The 16,633-nt window shown below is 31.9% G+C and overlaps 1 protein-coding gene across 5 annotated transcripts in view; it reads left to right on the forward strand.

Moving 5' to 3' along the window:
- The window catches only part of LOC106476403 (protein ROP-like), a 37,268-nt gene that overhangs the window by 12,903 nt on the left and 7,732 nt on the right, over nt 1-16,633 (forward strand). For 2 of the 5 annotated variants that reach the window (XM_013937067.2, XM_022381293.1), the window contains exons 10-15: nt 3,529-3,667; nt 4,842-4,951; nt 5,394-5,495; nt 6,010-6,101; nt 8,326-8,480; nt 10,241-14,047. In XM_013937067.2, the coding sequence (XP_013792521.1) occupies nt 3,529-3,667; nt 4,842-4,951; nt 5,394-5,495; nt 6,010-6,101; nt 8,326-8,480; nt 10,241-10,302 (660 nt within the window). In that variant the 3' untranslated portion in view covers nt 10,303-14,047. The other 3 variants (XM_022381291.1, XM_022381285.1, XM_022381288.1) reach the window with 3 other exon arrangements.

Genomic DNA, 16,633 nt, shown 5'->3' on the forward strand with positions numbered 1-16,633 from the left:
AGCCTTCAATTTTGTTTGGTTACATAGCCATCAAATAGAAATCCAGACCTCTCTTGTCACACCCACCTGTCACATCTTCTCTTTCAGGATTTGTCAATATTTCTCTCTGATGTTCAATACTATATTGTGTATAACAAACAGAAAGCCAAGGTTTTCATCTTCTAAATGATGTATTATATTATGTTGTTTTCTGTACAGAAAAGTGTTAATTTTTCTTTCACTACAAACTTCGTTCCCATGAGAAACTTTCCTGTGGGAAGAAAGCTTGTACTGAAAGAGGAATTAATGTGATGCAGATGTAATAATGACAGTTTAGAAATTTGATGGGAGCCTATGACTATGACTCTCTGACTATGAGAGCATAAATCTCCTAATTGGTGGTGTCATATTCAGAGGAAAATATACTACTTGGAACATACGAGCTAATACATTGAGGGTCTGATGTGGCCTACTGGGTTGTATGGCTGGCTGTAGATTGCAAGGTTCAAGTCACAGTATTCTGCAGAACATGCTCTACCTTTCAACTGCAGGGGTATTGTAACTGTAACAGTTAATTCTGCTATTTGGTTAGAAGTTGTTGTATAGGTGGCAGGTGTTACTGACTTGTCCTTCCTCTGGTTAGCAGTTTTAAGTTAAGGATGACTATGCTCGAACCTTGGGGATCCCTGAAATCAGTGTTTAGCCCAGTATTACATAACATGTCATTCATATTGAAAATACTAATACACTGAGCATTTGAAAATAGCTTATATAAGGAAGTATTTTGATGTACTATAATAGAAAGCTTCAAAACATGATGAGCAGTGGCGTATTTAATGTTGGTGTAATTGGGACTAAGCACTGACAGGCCCCTCATATTGCAAGTCCCCAAAGTAATACACAAAAAAAACTTATAAATTTATATACCTATAGCTGATCAGTATGGACAGGTCCCCTAAGAAAATTGCACCAAGTAGTTTGAAGTGTTAAAAATGCCTCTGATGACGAGAGAGCATTTTGCTTCCCTGGCTACTAGAATAGGATTTCTTGTGGTATAACATAAGTTTTTCTCTGATGTGACCTTAGATCAATTAGACTTTCTAATTTTGTTTTTAAAATATTTTATTCATTCTGCAAATCTGATTCATTCAGTAACAGTGCAGTAGAGCCTCGATTAAAAGGCACCTCGAAACAGTGAGCACCGTGTCATTAAGGACAGACCTTTTCAGTCTCTTTCTTTTTCCTACTATTTGTAACCAAAATAATCTTATCTTGCAGTAACGGGTACCTCGATATTCTGGATTAATGGTAGTGTCTTTAGTCTCGTTCTATATACAGGCACTCGATAAAGTGGGCAGTTATCTTTGTATGCCTGTATGGTATACCACTAAATTCCAAACATCTCAGAAGGATAACCAATATTCAAACACTTGCTATGTTTATTGGATCAGCTCCAAACCATATACTGTAATAAAGTTTTTACAGATTCAAAGTGCAATCTTATTACTCTGGGGAATTCTTGTTGTAAACACTGTAGGATATATAAGCTGATAAATTCCACATCAAAGTTCTCGGAGCAGGGGTCAAGTCAGCTTATTTTTGTGCACGTGCTTTGTCGCTCTCGAAAGTATCATATTACGGTGTCACTTAAACAGTCTGATGACACAAGCAGTGATTTTGTTGCTTTATTTTCATCACATTTCTACTTCAGTCTTTGACAGTAAAATAAACACAGAAAATGAATATAAAATATTTAGTAGTTCAAACTCTGACGAGAAGTACTTTGGAACTTTGTGACCAATAATAAAGGGAAAAGGGCACAGCTAATCCCCTCCCTAAGACCTCCTGTTGACGTTGCTCCATGTCATGGCAACATGCAACTTACAAATACCTGTTTTCTGCATACACCAAACAAAATGGGTGGGGCTTAAAATTCAGAAATTTAGTACAGTCAATATAGAATCCAGCTTTGCATGGTTTCTTTTTTATATTAAGGGTACCTTGGTATAGAGAGCATTTGGATGCAGTCGGAAGGGTGCCCTTAATTTTGAGGTTCTACTGTAGTTATATTTAAAAACTTTCATTGCTAACTTCTTTTGGAAAGGCTAACTCTATCTGGCTAACCATTTTTTGAGAAGAGAAATGATTTTAAACTGTCTATTTTATCACAATAATACCTTCAGTGTTTCCAGTAATGAATATTCATGTACATATGTAGGAATGCTTTACATGATCAGAAACGAATATAAACACAATATCTTTTGTAGCATTCCACTTGGTTTAGTAGGGTATTTCTTTTTATTGGTTGTGGCATGGCCACCAAGTCATGTTCTTTGAGTCCACCAATTAGATATGTAGCAGGATCAATCTTCTGTGTCCAAGGGCAAGCCGCAGTTTGGAGTACTTCCTCTTCACTATCAGAGGAAGATGGGGAAGGGGCAGCTTCTGTCTGTCCAAATTGAGCAATAAGAATGTTTTTTCTGGATTTTCCTGATTATACAAGATATGCGAGTTGACCATGCAAAGTTCAAACATATACAAAACAAATTACTTTGTCTACTTGATTATTTTCCATGTATCCAAGGATATTATTTTGCCATTTGATCAAGTTTGTCAATGCTGGACATGTGTCTTTGTAATCCAGCACACAAGCTGGTGTTTGGATGAGATGCTTGTCCTTGTCTTTCTTGCAAAAATTATCTATCCTGGAATCATGAAGGATGGAGGTCGTTTTTACTGGCTGTTTGTTTTTCCACACTATCATGTTTCTATATCAACAAAAAACCACCTGACCCTTCTGCAGTCTGTTGGCTTCATGCCACAGATCATGAGGAGCACCTTGGTTCAGTCTCAGAGTTCCACACACATGAATTTTTCATTCATCTATCAGAAAAAAATTGCATAGGGCTACACTGTTATAAAATAATTGTCCATGTATTCCTTCTAGACAAACCCAGTTATAAGTTCACATTTCTAGTGACAGATGGTACAGCATGTAGATTACTTTAGTGTGGGGAAAAAAAAATTAAGATTCTCTTAGTTAGCTACTGGGACCATGCATCTTGTAGATAGCAGTGGAAGTGTTAATTAAACAATGAACAAAAATATTTGTATTGATTTTTTTAGGGAGGGCTTGCATTATATCTAGATGTGCCAAGTATGATCTTTCACAATGAAAATATGTAAACCACTTGTATTGAGAAAAATGCTATTGTAAGTGTGAATTTGGCTTGGTAGTTTGCCACTAAAATTATCTCTGTGTATATTACAGTCTGGGTAATAGTATTTCTATCCACATACATTCGTATTTACAAAATAGTAACAGTTAGCCTTTCTTTTTTAGATTAATTAAACTTTCAAGAATCAGTTTTATTGTTAAATTTACTTCTTTTTTTTTTCTCTTCATGACCGATTTTTTTTCTTCTCTGTAAAATATTTGTTTCTGTAAGTAATGACTTTTACAAATATACATACAATATTTTTTAGAGATTTTAGCTTTACATTAAACTGGGAGTTTATTTCCTCATGTATATCTTATTTCAAAATTAGGACTTGGCTATGGGTACTGATGCAGAAGGCGAAAGAATTAAGGATCCCATGAGAAACATTGTGCCCATTCTCTTGGATGCTAATGTCACTACACTAGACAAGATTCGGATTATATTGTTGTACATAATTTCTAAAAATGGTTTGTTTTCCTTTTATTTTTGCACATCATCTACCATTTTAATTTTAAACCACTTATGATGCTTAATCATAATTAATAAATAGGCACAGTTTCTTACATTAAGTTCATCAAACTATGATGATATAATTATAGTATTTGAATTATATTTTGGGTATTTTTGTCTACATAGTTTGAAGTTTTATAAGTGTATTATTATAATGAATTGGAGGTTTATAAATTTAAAGAAATGGGCATAAAGATTCTTCTGGTTTATAAATAATGTTTTGAGCCTTATTTTCAGATAGTTTGACTTGGAAACAGTCTTGGTTGAACTCTGGGAAGCATACATCTCAGTAGACACAAACTTTCTTACATAGTTTCTCAGAAATTTGAATAACAGTGTAAGCATGAATGACAATAATCCACAGAGTTTGTCTTTTAAACATAAAAAAAAATATATTTAATTTTTAATTATTGAACTCATTTATTTCTGTAAATTGTAAGAAATATTATTCAGAGATTAAAGAACTCCTAATTTCCTTGCTTTCCTACTTCTTTTAAAATAATGTCCATTTTTCTCTTTGTAATTTTTATTGTTTTTGTATGTAAGTTCAAATAAGAAGTGATCAGGAGAAAACATTGCTGATTTGACTGAAATCTAATGAGAAAACTCATCATGACTGCAACTAGTTAAATACATTGTGTGTATCTATGTTTATGCAAGCCTTCCATTGATGTATGTCTACTTTGAAATTTGGCAACAATGCTATACCTGAAGTTGGATCTCAGAATCGTACCATAAAAGATAATGTCAATGCCTTGCTGATCTCATTGCTCTTTTCATTGTAAATTCTACTCCAACAATAATGTTATTGTTTGTATAGTAATGTATTGTTTGTTGAATATTCTGATTTGAATTCCTGACACTATGTTTATATTATTAGCCAGTATTTATAACTCTTTATAAGATATATCTAATGTTTTTCTGGTAGAGCCACTTCTATCTGGGATTATCAAGATTGCAGTTCTAGAGAGGTGGGGGGTCATTGCATTAAGTTCATAATTGTTTAACCTTTTCAGTAGTCTCGTGCATTTGGCTTTAAAGGTAAATTTTTGCCTACTCATCTTGCATATAAACTTTTATCACTAAGGTATTTTGAGTTACATAAGAATAAATAAATGTTTTAATTTTCAGGAATATCAGATGAAAACCTAGCTAAGCTGGTCCAACACGCCCAGATTCCAGCTGTGGAGAAGTGTATCATCACGAACATGGCAAACCTCAATATCAATATTGTAACTGATGTGAGTAGTAGAAAACTTTAACTTAATGATATTAGACTAGAATTCTTTTGTTACAGTATGACTAGTGTTAAAAGAAGATAATGTGGTTGAAAATTTTATGACAAACAATCATAAGAATAAATAAAAGGTTTACATGAAAATTATTAGAAGTTTTTGTTAATATGCAGATTGCAAAAAACACATTCTGTTGAGTAATATATCTGTTAGTATAATCTTCTTTCTTATTTGATTGGTTTTCAAGAAAATTTCCAGCATTAATTTCCAAGTCCTGCAAGCCTCTTGCACAAGTTCCTTCATAATTTAAAATAATTCAAGATTATGTAAGCCACCTAAATTAGTTTCAAGTTATCCAATGTCAACGTTTTTTTAATTATTTGTTTAGCTCAAGCTAAATGATACATATGATAATACTTATTAAGTTCAAAGCTATCTTTACACATAGGGAAGCAGAAAACGAACGTATCAAGCTCCAAGAAAGGAACGTATTACAGAACAGACCTATCAAATGTCACGATGGACTCCTGTTCTTAAGGATATCATGGAGGTATGTCTTTGCTTTTTCTAAATGTATTATACGCTTGTTTTTATTTTCCTCCTGGTAAGGAGTTCGTGTGGATGTGTCTGTTTTTCTGTAGTACAGATATGTCTCTATTTTCTTACCATTAAGGATAACATGGAAGTGGGTCATTATTATCTTGCTATTAAGTATATCAAGGTGATGTGTTTGTATTTTCCTCTTTTTTTTTTTTTAAGGATTGTATCCAGATGTATTTTTACAGTTTATCTTAATAACTGTTGGGGTATTAAATATAAAAGAAAAAAATTAAATTATTTTAAAAAATTGCCTTAAAGTTGAATATATAACACAAATGTATATCAGGTAATGAACATGATGAAATGTCTTTTTAAAAATACTCTTAGAAGAATGTTTTTAATGATCAGATGAGCTAGAGGCATGACTGGTAGCTTTTGAAAAGACAAATCATTCTTTATCAGAAACATTAATTGAGGTGTTTTATATCACTTACATTTTGTTCATAATTTGGTGGTTTCTACAGGATGCTATTGATGATAAATTGGATAGTAAGCACTTTCCCTTCCTAGCTGGTCGGGTGGCACCATCAGCATATGGACGTCCAACTCCTACGAGGTAATCATGAAGAGGGTTAAAAAATGTTAATGGTACTAATAACACCCTTATTCAATATTTCGGTCAACAAATGTGTTAATGCCTTTATGATTGGTAGGTGTTTTGAAGATGTACACTTATTGTTTAGTAACTCAATAAAGATATTTGGACAAACAATTTTCACCATTGAAAAGTCTTCATTAAATTCATTTTATGTTATGAAATTTTTTGTTCTTAAACTAGACACCAGGAATTTAATTTGGTAAATCAGTACTACCTGAAGCAATGGGGATTACAATTAGATAAATTAGTAACTTTTGGAATTACCAAGTCATTTGAGCTGGATAGGTTCAACTTTACTTCAACCATTTGGTACAGAGGACATTCATGAAAATTAAGTATTGGTTTGGGATTTGGGAGGTGATTGAAATTCTATAAATGTTTTGTACTAGCAGCAAATATGTAATATAATTTGTTTTCAGGGAAAGTTACTATCCTCTAGTCAAAAATAAGTAAAACACTTCAATAGTTGTGAGTATCCTAGAATGCAGTAAAACTTCTATATATAATTGTTGTTGTTTTTTTATCAAATGCTGAAGTTACATACATTGTGTAATCAACTCCTGTAGTTCCATCAGAATGTCCTTGAACGTTATGCATATAATTGTTATGTTATGGAAGTAGATAGATTCCAAAGGGAAGTCTTCTCAACACCCACTGCTCTTGATGTTTAATATTTTAAAGTTGGTGTGTAATCAAACATCAGTGGAATATTCTTTAGCTATTGCATGTCTACACATTCTTGAAATATAGTGTCTATATATATCTCAAGAAAGTAGACATAGTTTTGTATTGATGGATTCTCTGTTTTGCCCAAATACTTTTTTTTTCCTCTAACTCTCATTTTTTGTTGGCTTTTACCTTTCATAATGGTGCCTGCAAAGCTAAATGGCAGAATTCATGTTTCTGGACAACTTAGGTGCCCTCATCCTATTGCACATACATACACTCTTACTTTTACATTATCACTTATTGAAATACAATATGATTTTTTTTCCCTTGGGAAGTGGATATGTAAAAGCCATAACTTCCTTATCCTTGCAATGGATTATCTAATTTTTACTAAACTTGCTTCAATTATTTTTTCATTAATGGAGTGTATACAATATCTATATTACAGAAGTCAAACTATTTCCTTTTTTGGAAGAAACAAAATAGAAATTCAAAATGATGACCATCAGCTTAATTATGAACAGTGTATTCCTTCTTGTGAAAAAAGTAATTCTTTCAGAACATATTGAATCAATCAAACTATAGCTCTGAATTTGAATGTATTCAAGTTCTACATGGTATAACTCTCAATATACTGTAACAGATTTATTAAATATATTTAATTAGTAGATGGTGCTTCTAAAATACACTAATTTCAGCTTTGTTATTCATTTGATTAAAGAACTGTTGAACAAAAAATATTACCTCTTTAGTTTGTTTTGGAGTAGTTTATTTTCAGTTGATGCATTGAGATTTGTATTAAACATCTAATTTTAAAATGTTTTTTAATCAGTAAGTTAATGTAAGAAAATCCTTTTTTTTTTTCTAGTTCAGTACACTAGACAACATAGTAGTAAGCCTATATGAAAGGTCAAAGAAAAGACAAGAGTAAGACATAATCATTCATTAAATGTTTTTAGTAGCATGTTGATTTTATAAAAATATATCCATATGTCAAACAATTTGATAATTAGTTTTACTTTTCCTGGTTAATTAATTGTTGAAAAATAAGAATGAATAATCTCATTAGGAGATGTGTAAACATTTATAGCAAATTATATTAAAAATGTTTCTTATTGAAGCTTATTCTATTTCTTTTATCTGCTGTTTGTTAAATTCTTGTTTGCATCTTTGAAAATCTCCAGTAATGCAAAGTTTAGTCGAGGAGAAAATATTCTTGATATTAAAGAGCATTTCTCAACAGTTAAAAATTGGAAACTGGGTAAGAGGCAAGTGTTATTTTTACTGAGAAATAAGATGTTTATTGATTCAATCACATCTTGAGTATTCTGCAGTAGAAAAATTTGTTTGCTTATATTTATCGGATTTTAAAAATATTTTTTGCAAATATATTTAAAATGATTCAGTTTCTTAAACTATTATTTTTTTTTCAAATCTAACGTATTTTTTATGAAATAGATAAGTTTTCATGCATTAGTTTTTCAATGGATTTATGAATTTTTTTTCATTATAGTGTTCGGTATGGCCATTGGCACAAAGATAAAAATACACCAAATGTCAAGAATGTCCCCCGTTTAATTGTTTATGTAATTGGAGGAATTACATATTCTGAAATCCGCTGTGCATATGAAGTCACTAAACAAATGAAGAATTGGGAGGTTATCATTGGTAAGATCTGAGATTAATGTGTCATAGCTTTTAAGACTTCAGTTTTTCCATTAATTCAAGTATCAAATGCCTGTAACTGTAATGAATGTCACTATGATATTTTAGTTAAAGTAATACCAGGTAAATGTTTAAAACGATCTGTAAGAATGACAACAAAATAAAGCACACGGGTTTTCTGAGTTAGTAGTTATTCTTTCTTTCTTTCTTTCTTTTTTTTTTTTTTTATTATTATTATTATTATTACAAGATTCTGTTTGTCTGGAAATTCCGAAGGTGGCTGCCATAGACAGCATCTGTCTTCAGGCTTAACTGAGAGTTAAAATCATGCCACAGAAAGTAAACTTTTAACACATAAAGCTGTGTATGTGTATATATTTTATTTTGTTTCCTTTTATTTTTAAAAATTGTTCTAAACTTTAACAAGAGCTTAAGTTGAGTCAGAAGCTTCTATAGAAATAAATGTGTTGTGTGTGTGTGTGTGTTGTATAGAGAATGAAAGGTAAGTGTAACAGTATTTTTCTGCTCTAAGAAAATAGTTATTGGGATTCTTAATATACATTTTGTGGCTACAAAGTAACAATGAGTAAACTCAATGGTACATGTTATGGCATAAATTTCACACAATAATACAAAGAAATTGAAACCGTAATTATTTAGTGAAGTGCATAGTTTTTGAACTTGAAAATGCAAAAGTAAGTACCTATTAATACAACTGATGTTTTTCATATACATGTAAGTAAGTAAGGTAATGCACGTTATTCAACAATGTCTTAAAACAATCCAGTAAATATTTCCAGTGGGAGCAGTAAATGAATTATGAGTTTTAAATAAAGAATCGAGATAAAAGAGGGAGCCAGACTGGTTCTGAACTTGAAAATATGAAGTTTGTCTGGGTAGGCCATGTGTGGCCTGTAGTATGTGTGTCAGACTGTGAATCTAAGAGTTTAATTCAGTGGTCAGCAACCCTTCAAAGAAAAATTCATTTTGCTGTTTTTGTCTAAGACCAAAACATTTCGAGAGACACAATATGCCCTAATAGTCTAACCTAAGAAAAAAATATAAAGGTCCTTCAGTGGGACAGCGGTAAGTCTTTGTATTTACAATGCTAAACTCAGGGGATTGATTCCCCTCAAAAAAATGTTGAGATTAAATTTTTAACAACCACTTGGCCTGAAAGATTCTCAATAACAGTGCAAATGGCTCGCGAGCGGCAGGTTGCCAACCCCTGGTCTAGTTCATGTCCCATTAAAACAAAATTTTGTTTTGTGCTTGAGAAGTGTGATAGTAAAATCTCACAATTTGATTAGAGTAGCCCAAGAGTAGCACTTGGATGTTGTTGACTACTTGCTTTCTCTGTAGTTTGTTAATTCAATATTTGTTACCTGAAAATCGTTATTAATACACTAAATTGATTTAAGCGCAAAACTGTAAACATCCATGTAGTTGGTTACATAGGTTAAGTATTCTCAGGACTATTCAAAAACACCAAAAAATATGTAAAGTTTAGTATTTTTGATAATTCTGAGTAGGAACTGATAATCTGTAGAATACATTTGTTATGTAACACTATTTTTCGTATTCATTAGTACGTACTGTATAATTCTTGTCTTTTGTTTTAGTGTTTAAGAACTGTTAAAATATAAATAGTCTGTATTATTGTTCAGTAAATTGTTTGGTTTTAAAGTTCTATGTCATACTTTCCCTGATTGATTCATACCTTGATTCATTCTTATTGTAGGTTATTTCAATTTCTATTCCAGGATCTGACCACATACTCACACCTGAAGGATTTCTCAGTGACCTTCGTGACCTTGGTAGCTAATGTAATTGAAGTTTATCAGTATATTTTGAAAACTTAGTTTATTTTCTCGATATATCACAAGCTAATCACTAGGTCTGGATCCCACCCTAAAACAAAAAAATAGAAGGGAAAAATTCTGTAGCTTTAGATTGTTTTTTTTTTGGTACTAGAAATATTGTGACAATGCAACAAAAAATAGTGCAAACGTTTTAGTTATTACTTGATAGGATAGATATCTTTAATATTATACTTTCAAGTTTTGATGCCTTCACTGTGTGTGTTATTTGATCTCAATATATATATGTATTATATATCTGAATAGTCTTAGTAACAACCATTAGCATCTTTAAGATGTTAACCTTCAATCTGTGCATGTTTGAAAACAGCGACAAATGTTTGTTTCTTGGTAATTTAGATGTTGCATGTTAATGATTTTTCTATTAATGGAAAATACATGTCCAAGCTATTGATGTTAAGGTAAGACTTTAAAATAAGTCACAAGCACCATTTCATAAGTTTCTTTTTGAAAAAAATTATCTTTTCTTTTTAAAAGGAATGATGTTTATTTTTATTTTTTAATACGAATTTGTCTTACTATTGAATAATAGTAATCAAAATAAGTTTTAAAGCAGATGTACATTCTTTTGTGTGTAAAAGATCTTGAACTTTCTGATTCACAAGAGAAGATTCCATTTTAGATTCTAACTCCAAGAGTTCAATTAATGGAATTTAAAAAACTATATTGTTGAAAACAAAAGTACCCATCTGATGAAACATTGTATTATAACCTGCATAAGAAAGAACATAAGAAAAATATTTTTAATTAGCTGTACTCATTACTGTGTTGATTTTTATTTTTGTACTCAGTAGGTAGCTTGCTGTTATTAGAAGTTAATAACAATAAATTTAAGGTTTAATGTTTCATTTTTTTTTAATAATTATGTGCTTATGTGTTATATGGTTCCACCAACTGCTATATTATTTTTGGTGAAAAAAAAGAAGAAAAACCATTTAAAGTGTAAATTTTAAATTACATAATGTAATCACTGATGGTTAAACTCATAATCAGCCAGCTGTACATATTTTCATTAATGTTGGAAGTTTTGTCTGTGAAAACTAGTTATTTTGAATATGTAAAAAAATTAAAGCTTATAATTTTCATTTATACACAGATATTAATAACTCTCACTTTTGAATGAGTTTAAAGTGTATAACTTTCATGTTTTCATAACCTTTAAGCCTTGTAGCTGAAATATTAATCATTAAATCTGTACTTGTAACAAACCCATTCTTGGTTGAGTTGGAAAGGTTTTGTTACCCAATATATATATATATATATATATATAATGTGCATATGTTACACATGGTTCTCATGTTTGCTTCAAGTCTTGTTTTGTTTTATTGTTGTTAAGTTGTAAATGCTGAAAAGTTATTTCCATGCTTTGCTTTTCCCAAAAATGTTTTGTGATTTTCATAACATATAATACCATTGATATTGTTAAACTTCAGAGCTTCTTCATAGTATGTGTGCATTTCTTAATCTTCAATCATTAAACTTTTGTAAAAACAATTTATATCTCCTGAAGTACACACAGTTCTTTCCTTAAAAAACATTTATAGAATTATACATGAAATGTATCAAATTTCATACACTTACTGTTAGAATGTGGATTGTTCATTAGTTATTCAATTATTAAATATGATGCTTCTATTCTGCTTGCTACAACTGAAAGGAGTGGTATGATATGTTGTTATTTTTTATTATTATTCAGGGTTAATGTTGTATGTATCATTATGTAATGGCTGTTGAAAACTGGTATATAACTATGCATAATCTATTTATTTTATCAGGTTGTTTTATAAATCAGTGCCCTGTCTTAGCATTGCAAATTTAGGGTATCAGTAAATTGTACAGTTGAAATTTATTGTTGTATATCAAATGTAAATGAATGTCCTGTCTTAGTATCGCAAGTGTAATGTATAAAGAAATTATACAGGTGAAATTCACTGTTATAATTATATATCACAACTGATATTATAAAGTAATTTTTGTTATAAATATTTCCAGTGAATCAGTTTGTTTTTCTACATAATGTTTTAGTTAATAATTGTATGTACTGTAGTGGAATGTATTGTCATCACTCAGAGTATTTTGGGGTATCGGTATTGTGATTAATGTTCTGAGAAATTGAAGGGTGAACAAAAGCATCAGTCTGTGTACAATAAGGCTCTAGACTGAGACCTATTTGGTCTATGATATGGTCTGTCTGTATGACATTAATGTGGTTGAAGAGCCTAATATGACTTCTCTCTCTCTCACTATGATAGGTTTTGAGACCCTGTTTATATTATCTTAAGTGTTTGGCTGGCTGAACCTAAGTGTGGGAATATTATTCGTATTTTTAGCTCCCTAGAAATATAAACGATTGAAGCCACGTCTAAATGGCTTTGTAAGTTTAAAACATGTACAATTTTATAGACGTCTCAGTTGCATATAAACATATGTAATGTCTATATAAATACCAGATTCAGACAGTTTGACAGATGGGACATGGGAAGAGTAATTAATCAGTCGTAAATTTATTTTGGCACTTTGATTGTCCCAAACTTTGGGTCCATCTCTACAGTTGCTGAGATGTAGGCTTTATAAAAAACACCTGCCTAATTGGGTTGCTTTATTCGCTTGTCCTCAGACTGGTTGTGTGGAAAGAGAAACGAACAGATTAATAAAATGACCAGGTACAAAGTTTTTGGTGGGCTCAGTATTACCATGGACGAGCAAGAGGTGTACAAACTCTTGAAAACAAGTTACAGGGAGCTGAAAAAAAACAAGCACTACGTATTATATATTCGGAAGCGGGAATCATCATGCAGACTGATTGGATTGGTCTGGGTGCACTCAGACCCAGTCGTGATTAAGACACTGGGATCAGTTACGTTCTTTGGTATTAATCAATATTTTTCATAGATAGGCAGTGAATAACAGACATGATAAAAAAAAAATTAGTCTAATATTGAGTAATATAGGCTTGTAACGATAGTTTTTCACCTTGAAATATCTTAGCACACTTGGTCTTTGATCCTCTTTAAAGATGTTATTCTAGAGGTAAAGAGTGAAGCAAGATATAAATTTTTGTTTGTGTATTTTTGCACTTGTGTAACAGACTTTTGTAAGGTGGTGGACGCAGATGAGATATGAAGAGTTCGTCAAACCTGCTGCCCCCCCCCCCTCTAGAGAATAGTGCATCATATGATTTATATAAAAAATAAGGGCTAAACTTTGGAAAGAATATGGTAGAAGTTATATGAATATATCTATTCACTTTAAAACACCTAGATAAATTTTAAGTTAGCCACTTCCGACCGTATGTTTTCGGTATTTTGAATTGCAATAAAACGTACTGTAATTGTATGAGCTTGAAAAGCTAGGTCATTTTTCGTGTAGTTAAGGGTGACGAAATTTCACTCCGTGTGCCTAGAAGATGGGGGGTTCTAAATTTGTTGACAACTGGGGCTCAGCTTTCTCAGATATACTAAGACCAACCCTGTAAAATCCCCATGAATAAAATCGCGAGTCAATCACTACTTTATCTGCTATTTTAAACCTCGTGTTTCTGATGTTAAGATACTTTTAGAAGTATTTGTAGTAGATGAAGTGTTAATTATTATGCAAGTGACTTTGAAATTATTTGTACTGTCATAGTCAGTATATGTTCAGGCTTGATGTAGTAAATTAACAAAATTATATTTTCCAAATACTTCTTGTTATATTCATAGATATACAAGTCATTCCCCGCATGAGCGTACACGAAAAATAGTGAACTGTAGAATCATAAAAGTTTTGAAGTTCCTGTTGCCCATTGACACACATTTCGTGAACTTCCATGTGGAGCGTGACTTTTGAAAAAACAAAGAAACAAAACTGTATTATATTGGTTTCATTATAGAGGAAAAATATTCTGGAATATAGGATGATTCATAATTCGCAAAACTTTTTCGGAGCATTGCAATAACTATAGGGTATATGGAGGCTACTGTACATTGTAAAAACAAGGAACTGAGTGGAGATTGATATCCAAAGAAAAATGTATGTGACAGAGACGTTGTGATGCGCCGTTTGGCCACCAGAGGGTTGTTTAGGTAAAAAGGATTGGGTACCTCAATACTCGCAGAAGAAGGGACGTTAAACATCATGGTCTTCAGGGATAAAATTGATTTGTGAGTCGTGACCGCCCTCCCCATCGATTTGGAATGATGCCACGTGCGAGCATAAGTAATTGAAGGCGCGTATAATGTTTGCTTAAACGTTCTGTACTGATTATATACATTATGTACACATTTTTTTACGCTCTGGTGGGTCTCTTAGTTGGCAGTGGACCTCGGGGAAATATCCCCGCCAATGGTGTTAAAGCTTGCAGAACTCGTTGAACTAACTTTTGCTGCATGTGAAAATGGACTTAACAGTACAGCAGCTACTACTGTTTTTTGCTAGCAAGCACCATGACAGAAACACAATTCCAATACCCTTAGTATCTAGATTAGTGGAACGATTCTTCAGACCAGAAGCAGAGCAGTTGGCGGTGCGTCACAGTCTTCGTCATAGATATTTCCCCTTTGCATATCATCCTCCTTCCTTATCATTCATTTTTCACAAAACCCCTACAATGTTACGTGAATATGACTTATCATAGTTCTTGTATGTGATAGAAAAAACTCGTGCTTTATAATTTTCGCAAACATATGTAATATATTAAAGTTTTTTTTATCATCTAGTTATTAAATTATTTAAAAACAAATGTGAAATATTTTTCTGGGGCAATTCAAAATTTTACTCCTATAGATGTTGGAAACAATTTTATGAGATTATTGTGTTATGTGACAAAAAATACTAAACATTTGTGCGTGGTAGACTTGTGGTGCATAAATCTGTAGATTGAAAATATTATATTGTCATGAAACATTGTTGTTAAATGTAAAATTATTGCAATGTTAATTTTCACGTGCATTGATTTTTAGATCAACAAACAACCATTTATGTTGTCTAGTATATCACGGACGTACTGTCCCACGTCACATGCTGATCCATCATCGGCCAGTCACTTCATTCTTTAGGTCCTAGTAAAAATTATGAAGGCTTATCGAAATGTACTTGGAAGTCAGCTAAACAAGAAGAAAACTAGAAGTTTTCATGATTGTCTACTATATATCTTTACAAATAAATAGCCTCCCACTGGTACAGTGGTAAGTCTGTGGACTTCTAATGGCAGTTACCGGGTTTCGATACCCGTGGGCTCAAATAGCTCATTGTGTATCTTTGTGCTTAACTAGAAACAAACAAATAACATACAACTTCACTGAATGGCACAACTTAATTATTAAACCACATTCCCATTATTTAAAAAAAAATGAAGGCATTGAATAAAACAGTAGTTCACTAGCGAACATGAACAATATATATATATATATATACACGTGTGTGCGTCTTGTATTAATAATAGCACTTTATGGTAGTATCAACTCTGAATAAAATATAAACTCGCTAATTCGGTAAAATAAGTATTTGAAATTGGAACTTAAAAATGTAATTCAGTAAATCGTTGAAAATATATATCTGAAGGTGCAAATTCGTAGTTTGTTTGTTCTGTATTTTAACTTTTAAGCCGTTCTTGGATTAACAGGAAATATTCTAGAAGGTTCCAAGACGTCTCTACGAAAGTAAGATTTATAGAACGATTTTGAGACACACTCATGGCCGTAGCTAGCTCTAAGGTAACCGAGGTCTGGACCTCGGTTAAAATTGGAAATTAAAAGAAACATTCTATTTAATTCTATATTCATATGGAAAAGGTATACAATATGCAAGGCTGAGCCTATGTACTTGTCCGTATTTGGTACAACTATGCAAACAGTATCATTGCAAAGATATCACTACAGAAATCGGTTGGAGCTAAAGTGCTCTTCACAAGTACTTCAAAAACATGACGATAAATAAAAGTTTCTAATCTGTATTTGTTTTAGATGTCCATACTCCCAAGTTTGTTATTGCTCTAGCATTGTGTTTGAGCTGGATTGGATTTGCAAGTGTGGGTTATGATTTTAGCTCGCATCATTAAAACTGTGAATTTCAGCGAGAACTTAAAGATTCGTCCATTGTCAGAAAGAGTGTATGATGAATTATGGCATCATTCATTTGATAATATCCACCATTTCTAGTTTCACTATCTTGTACGTTTTTACAAATATAAATGCTAAACGAATGACGTGCTAGAACTAATGAATCCTAGGGTTCATGTTTCGCACTACTATAAAAATGTCGATCAAATCCCACTTCTTCCAAACAAGAACAGCTCAA

Source organism: Limulus polyphemus, unplaced genomic scaffold (genome assembly GCF_000517525.1).
Source record: "Limulus polyphemus unplaced genomic scaffold, Limulus_polyphemus-2.1.2 Scaffold155, whole genome shotgun sequence".
In the NCBI taxonomy this organism is placed as follows: Eukaryota; Metazoa; Arthropoda; class Merostomata; order Xiphosura; family Limulidae; genus Limulus; species Limulus polyphemus.